Raw genomic sequence first — 7,709 nt, forward strand, 5'->3', positions numbered from 1 at the left:
TACAGATTAAGCAAGTACAAAGCTGAAATAAAATTCAATAATCTAGATACAAGTAGTCCTCAACTTACAACCAGAATTGAGCCCAAAATTTCCATTGCTAAGCAATTGTTAAGTGAGCGTCGCCCCATTTTGATCTTTTTGTCATTGTTGATGAATGAAATAATATAGTTGTTGAGTAAATCTGGCTTCCCAATTGACTTTGCTTGTCAGAAGATCGCGAAAGGTGATTATGTGCAAGCAGCATAAATACAGTACATGCCAGTTGCTAAGAGTTGGAATTTTGATCCCATGACTGTGGGGATGCTGCAACGGTCACAAATATGAAAACGGCCATATGTCACTTTTTCAGTGCTATTGTAACTTTGAATGGTCACTAAACAAATGGTTATAAGTTGAGGACTACCTTTACCCCTTAAAGGACAGTATCTCTTCAACTATGATCAGCATGCAGTATAAAGCCATTGTGGTTTACATCTTAGACCCGCTGATTATTTAACATTCGAATCTCACGCCGAACACGTCGATTGCGTCGAACTGTTGGAATGGTCTCCAGCAGTTTCTCTTCAACGATACGCTTCATGATTATTTGGGCAGCATCCACAAGAAATAATGTACTTGCGCAGTAACCAAATGTCTGTTGAATAAAAAAAAACCACAATCACCTATGCACATACACAGAAACAATCCAATTCTTGGTTTTTTTTCTTTGAAAATGTTTTGCTTCTCATCCAAGAAGCTTCTTCAGTTCTAATTGACTGGTGGGGAAAGGAAGGATGTATATTCCCTGCAGTAAACTGCAGAGTGCTCAGGCCCTCAGAGTGGTAAGGACCAGATGACTGCAAAGAATATAAATCCTTCCATTCCTCACCAGTCAGTCAGAGCGGAAGAAGCTTCTTGAATGAGAATTGAAATGTTTTCAAAAGAAAAAAAAACCAAGAAAATCCAGTTGCCTTTTGGTATATTTGGTATAGAAAAAGAGAGAGAAATCAGAATTTAATTAAAGCATTACAGGAACAGGAGGGAAGAAAAGCACCAATTTGAGAGTGAAAAAGGTTTGCTAACCTTTTCTTAAGTGCTAAGGGTCAAAATACACCACCTGAGATTTTTCAGGTTTGCTTTCATTGCCATCAGCCCTGGGAAGATGCCTACCTCTATTCTACATGAATGACAATAATTTATTACTATTTTATCAAACTACAGTATTGTTCACTCACTGACTCTTTTTTGTTTTGTTTCATTTTTGTGCTCCTATCATCTTCCTTTATTCCTCTTTAAGACTTACGGCCAGAACTTTCCCAAGACAACCCAGCTGCAGCATTTACAGGAGGAGTTCTGGAATATAGTCTCCTCTCCATACCTATGGCAATACTGTATATTTCCAAAATGTACAAAATTAATTGAGATATGTATTTGTGGTTTTCTTTAGGCTGCAAGCAATTCTTGTACAACTTGAGCTACCCTAGAATAATTTTTTCCCTGAAAAATTGCAATTTTTCATTTCCTTACATACATTTTGTAGTGCTTCAAACATGCTTTGATCTTTCATTTGGCTTCTTTCCTCATTTTCATTGCAAAGGGCCAATAAATAGCTTTGCTTGCTGCAGTGCCAGACTACAGGGCAAATGAATTTCCTTTTCTCTTACAGAGTAAGTGGTTTTATATTATATGGGAACAAATTTATCTTTTAAAACAGGTGAAGATTTTTATAGTGCCAATTTTATACAAAGTAAGATATGCTCACACTAGTTTAAATGCTGAATTCTCTATTTGTATGTGCAATAGCGTTAAGAAAAAAAGGAAAATTTTTAGGGGCACAAACACCTAAATATATCTGCTAATATGGCTTTTTAAAAATGATTTGAAGAAAAGGAGTAGTATAATACATCTTAAATCATAATTTCCAGAAGCAGATTACTTTGTGGCTTGTTTACTCCTAGTCTTTGAGTTTTTAGTACTACCATCTCAATTGTTAGAGTATGTGCCATCAAGTAATTTTTGATTTTTAGTGACAGATGATAGAGAGATGATAGAAACACACACACAATATATAGATAGACAGACTGACAGACAGATAGACAGAATCACCATTAGTTTGTTGCATATTGTAAATAAATTGGTCAGATAGAGTAAGGATATACACCAGTGATGGCGAACCTTTTAGAGACCGAGTGCCCAAACTGCAACCCAAAACCCACTTATGCATCGTCAGATGCCGGGTGGGTGTGGCCCATTGGCTGGGTGTGGCCCATTTGGGGAGTGTGACCCATTGGGCGGGCGTGGCTGCGGTGGTAACGGCAGACTGGGTGGGATTAAAAAGTTCAATCAATCAATTCCAACTTTGCAAGATCTTTTTTTTTTCCCGCGAGAAGTTGAAATTGACTGATTGACTGAACCTTTTTTTTTTTGCACATGGCGGCAGAGGCCTAAAGTGAAAAGGTTTTATAAAACCCAGCTGAAGGCCTAGGACTGGGACGACGGCACGCGTGCCCACAGAGAGGTCTCTGAGTGCCGCCTCTGGCACCCGTGCCATAGGTTCGCCACCACTGATATACACTGTGAGTATATACTACCTAATGATGAGTTGAAATAATGATGAGAATTAGGTTCTGAAGTATATTCTCCTCTCATAAAAATGCAAGCACCATTCTTCCCCACTTCTGCTTCACAAGTCAGAAGCTATTTTATGCCTTTCCACTTCAAAACCAATTAATTGAAGCAAGAGTAAGACCTGTAACTTGTCCTTTCCTGCTTTAATAACAATCCTAGCAATCTGTCAAATATGAACTCACAGTTGCAGTATTTTCAATCAGTGCCTTCTCAGCAGTTACAGTAAATATAATTGAAGCCAGGAGGAACAGCAATCCTACTGTTGCAGAAACAAAGAAATCCTACAAAAGAAGAAAAAGTAAAAGTATCATACATGTCAATTTTTCTCCTTCATTTTTATCATATTAATTACAGGTAGTCTTCAACTTACCACAGTTTATTCAGTGACCGTTCAAAGTTACAACAAAAAAGTGATTTATGACTGTTTTTCACACTTACAACCATTGCAGTATCATCATGGTCACATGATCAAAGTTCAGATGCTTGGCAACTGACTCATATGTATGATGGTTGTGGTTTCCTGGGGATCATGTGATCACCTTTTGTGCCCTTCTGACTAGTAAAGTCAATGGAGGAGCCAGATTCACTTAACAGGGCTAACTAACAACTGTAATGATTCACTTAATGATTCACTTTTACGACCTGTGGCAAGACAGGTAGTAAAATGGGGCAAAATTCACTTAAAAATGTCTTGTTTAACTACACAGATTTTGGGTTCAGTTGTGGAAAATTGAGGAGTACCTATATTCAAATAACATTTTTATAATCTAAATTAATCAACACCACATATTGCTGGTTGGAAAGTTAAAATAATGATATAAGTTTTTGCCCCATCTCAAAATCACCTCTCACTAAAAAAGATACTCCTACTCAGTAGGAGTATCTTTTTTATTGACATGTGAGAAGCTGAGCATAGATGTGAAGCAACAATTCCTTGCAAGCAAAATAAAATAAAATAAACTTCTGTAGGTCTAGCCTTGATGCAACAAAGTTATGAAAAGAATGGAAGGAAAGACAATTGTTTGAAATCTTTAAAATGGAGTCACTGAAGCTCTTCTCTGTCGACCATACTAAATTTTGTGCTTCCAGTTTTTTACAAAAATGAAAAAATGCCTCTTTACCAGACAAGTTACTTTGTCTTCTCCAGCCTTTTGATAAAGAGCAGTACAGTATAAAACCAGGATTGAGATGCTTAAAATAAAGGCACTGCAGCTGGCAAACTCAAAGATGTAAAGTCCAGCACAGGAGTTGCACCTCTTCACAGCTTCTTCAGCAACAAAGGCTAGGAAGGATAGGATCTGTTAATAAAGAATAAAGATGATGAAGCAAGCAATCATTTATTCGATGATTCAATTCTATGTAACAAATCCTTCTTTCTTATCTTAAAAGACACATTTTGTAAAGAAGTGCTTTGTTTTAGATCCCAGGCTTCAAGAAAGGAATCTGCACATGTATTGATAATTCAAGATTATGTCAAAATTTGAACAAGGCTTGAATGTATGTTTCTCTTCTATTACTATCAAACTACAGCCATTACCTTCCAAATATTTGAAGGTGATATGGGAAGAAATACTGCTCAGAAAAATATGTCAGCACAACAAAATATTTCTTTATTTAAATTTATTTAATTTATTTAATGGCTTATTATTTAATCCATTTATTACTGATAATCAATCACCGAAGCCACTCTAGGTGACATGCAGGGTAATAAACACTTAACACTGAAGCAAAATCTGTACAACAATAATTAGAAATATAAAACGTTATTATCAGAGAACAAGGAATGCAACCTAACATTCACCAAGTGAGTGGATGACAGAGTCAGCAGGGTAGGGTGTAGTACTTATCAGGACTCTGCACTGCTTTAGGTTTATTTCAGAAATGGCACTGTAGTGGATGTATGACATAGCATTTAGCTACTACTCTTTAAAATAGTTGTATCTTTACAAAGACTGCACAACTGGTTTAAGAAATAGCAGGCAGCTGCTATATTCACACCTTTGTGCATTCTGAAACAATTTTCCTGAGAGTTGCAGAACTGTATGATTTATATTACTGACATTGTGTGAAAAGCTGGCATTGTATAGAATGCCTATGAAATCTATAGAATGTGTGACTTTTTAAGCAAAGTATGAAATGTCTGTGTTATTTCAACATACTATATATTTTCCCTAGGCACTGTATACATTACCTAGGCATTATGCAGAGTGAAAAGTACTATTTAGGCAAAATATGAAACGAGAGTCATGGTTAGGATTAGGGTTAGGGTTAACCCTAATCCTTTATTGAAAAGATGTATATGAAAATGAAAGAAGAAATGCAAAATAAAGTGCAGGACTTTCTTAATGAAAAAAACAAGAGAAAAAGACCAGTATTGTCAAACTCGTTGCAACAAGGAAGGTTAGAACAGCATTTTAATGGGAGTATTTATACTTTGCTGATTTACCTTTTGGCATTGCATAGGATGCCTAGGAAATGTGTGAAATGTTAACTGTTCTATACTTTGATGTCCCATTTTTGGCATTCTATAAATTTCTTAGGCACTATACAAACTGCCCAATTTCACACATTGATAGTAACATTTATAACATAATGAGCAACTCAGTAGCTAAGAGATTTGTCACTTCTCCAGACATCATTTAAGATCCCCAAATTTAAATTAAAAACAAATTTAAAAATATATTTAAAGATTGTAGCATTCTCCTAGAGAAACTTGGGTGTGAGATAATAAAACTCTCATAAGATTTGATTAACTCATGAGAATTTTTTTTAAAAAGTATGGATTGGTGGGTTAGATTATTACATGCAATTTTAAGATGAAAAGATTGTCAAAATTTGATTAAGAATGCTAAAAGTAGAAATAAGAAAATCAAATTTTAAATCTCCACTCAGTTATGAAACTTGTATGGATTTAGATCATACATGTCTAGTCTAAAGTTACAGTTACTTAAATTCAGTGGAAGAAGATTTGCTGGCTGCTCTACACAAAATATTATGCGTTGAAGCAAAGAAGGGATAAAATACTAATATATCATATTATAAAGAGTTTAATAAAATATGGGAAAAGTTGTAGCAAAGAATTATAGGATTAATTTCCTATATGTGCTTAATCAGATAAGTGCAAATCAGGCTTCAATTATTTTCCCATTAAGACTTCACTTCCTTCCCAAAGAGAAGTTCATAATTATCCCCATAATCAATTGGGGATTGACTGGAAAACTTAAGGCATTTGAGTGACATCCTGGTAACTTACTTATTCATTTGTTAGCACTATTTTGGTATTGAAATGCTTTTAAATCAATGACTTTTTCACCAGACTTTGAAGGCACTTATATCAAAGTTAAAAAATAATTATGCAGCCATAAATTGCAAAAAGTAAATAGAGGAACAGTATGTTAGAATACAATCTATTACGATACGATACATTAATGTAATGAAAAAAACCAGTGTCAATAAGTGGATTGGTCCATTGTTCACCAGAGACCAGTGGAATAAAGTGAGTTTTGAATCTAGATCACTCAGCTTCCTTTCCAACTAACAGAGAAGGGGGGGAGGGGGAGCGGGAGGGGGGATGGAGAGAGAGAGGGAAAGAGGGAGGAGAGGGAGAGAGTCTAGTCTTTCAATTTCCTAACTTTAGTGTCGTATAATAAGTTATTTTTAATGTAAAAAATAGAGTAATGCACATCTCCTTTAAACTGACTTGAGGACATATCTTGATACAAAATACATAGTCAAGCAGTGGGAGCAGAGAATAAAGCTGGATCTGCTGGTGGAACTATGAGTAGCTTGCAAGGATTTTTAATATCCAATTGATTAATGAAATCTGTAACAAAATGAGTTTTTCTGCACCTAATTTATGTTCTTGAAATACATAATGCAAGAGGAATGTAATTAGGAATCTGACTGGCTATGCTAGATCTGGAAATTCTGTTCATCTCTATTATTCAAAATAAATTCTGGGATTGACATTCTACAATTTTAAGTGTATATCTCCTTTTGTACTTCACTTTGGTAGATTTGTTTTTTTAGTAACCTCATACACACTAGTCATTTAAGCCTAATATCTAATGCCACCTGAAAGGCCCCAGATATATTGAATCACAATATACATCATCCCAAATTTATTGTGGCTCAAGATCTAGTGACCTCCAGTTCTTTTATTTCCAAGCAAAAACTGCCCTAATCGAGAAGCAGTCCTCCCTAAAACTTTAGCGAGCTATGCCGCTTGTACTATGGACAACGATTAGAAAAAAATAAACTGCCTAGCGCATCTTCTCAGAATGATGTGAAAACAGCCCCAAATAAGCTGCACGAACGGCGACTTCAGATCTGTAATACCAGCGACGGCACAAACGGCCCAGCAGGTAAGTCACTGTCTCAAAACAAAGCTATCCAGAACTAGGCGGACAAGAGTTTGCAACTTTACGGGTTTGTGGCTGACGTTTTAGATATTCGATGAGGTGCCACCAGGACAGTAGCCCTTTTCTCTCCCGGGCCCTCTGTGTACACATCGATAGTGAGACGGTGAGCTCCACCAGAATTAGCGGAGTTTAAAAGGCACAAAAGGGTCCGTTTGGTCTGGTGGTTAAAGCGCCAGGTTAGAAGGGAGGATCGTGAGTTTAGTCCAGCTTTAGCCCTTAAGGTCAGCTGGGGGGACTTTGGGTCAGTCACTTTTTCTTTCAACCCCAATCCACCCCATAAGGCTGCTGTGGGGAAAGTAGGAGGAGGAAGGTGGGTTACATGTGTTCATTCGCCGCCTTAGTTATTTGTAAAAATAATAAAGGCAGAATGCATATAAATAATACATAAATGTAAAATAAATAAAATTCCGAAGTCTTCCTCGCCTTAAGAGCTGCTGAAAACGAAGACAAGATAAACGCAAAGAATGGAAGACGGCGCCAAAGGGAGGGTCGGCTCCCCCCCCCCCCGTTCGTTTCCTTCCTCCCTCTGCATATTCATAAAACCCAACTTACCACTTGCGAAAACTTGAGGGACATTCGCCAGCTGCTCAAGTTCTTGAAGGTGCACTGCTCCATGCAGGGCCACTTGTTCGTTTCGGACAATGCCCCGGGTTGATCGTAAAACGGCACCCCGTTCTCCAT

At 36.8% G+C, this 7,709-nt stretch overlaps 1 protein-coding gene across 1 annotated transcript; it reads right to left on the reverse strand.

Annotated features, from left to right (window-relative positions):
* Nucleotides 1-475: 475 nt before the first annotated feature.
* Nucleotides 476-7,709, reverse strand: CMTM6 (CKLF like MARVEL transmembrane domain containing 6). Its single transcript, XM_015812421.1, has 4 exons — nucleotides 7,581-7,709; nucleotides 3,729-3,905; nucleotides 2,790-2,888; nucleotides 476-634 (listed from the first exon to the last, which is right to left on the reverse strand). The coding sequence occupies exons 1-4, from the start codon at nucleotides 7,707-7,709 to the stop codon at nucleotides 476-478; spliced, it is 564 nt and encodes a 187-aa protein (XP_015667907.1).

This window comes from Protobothrops mucrosquamatus, unplaced genomic scaffold, assembly GCF_001527695.2.
Source record: "Protobothrops mucrosquamatus isolate PMUCROS unplaced genomic scaffold, P.Mucros_1.0 scaffold83, whole genome shotgun sequence".
In the NCBI taxonomy this organism is placed as follows: Eukaryota; Metazoa; Chordata; class Lepidosauria; order Squamata; family Viperidae; genus Protobothrops; species Protobothrops mucrosquamatus.

What these genes read in the sequence shown, in the direction of transcription:
- CMTM6 (XM_015812421.1), bottom strand. Translation starts at nt 7,709, where the DNA reads ATGGAGAACGGGGTGCCGTTTTACGATCAACCCGGGGCATTGTCCGAA. An exon ending in CCCTCAAGTTTTCGCAAGTG is followed by an intron (nt 3,906 to 7,580) that starts GTAAGTTGGGTT and finishes CTTTATTAACAG; the next exon opens with ATCCTATCCTTCCTAGCCTT. An exon ending in TGATTGAAAATACTGCAACT is followed by an intron (nt 635 to 2,789) that starts GTGAGTTCATAT and finishes TTTATTCAACAG; the next exon opens with ACATTTGGTTACTGCGCAAG.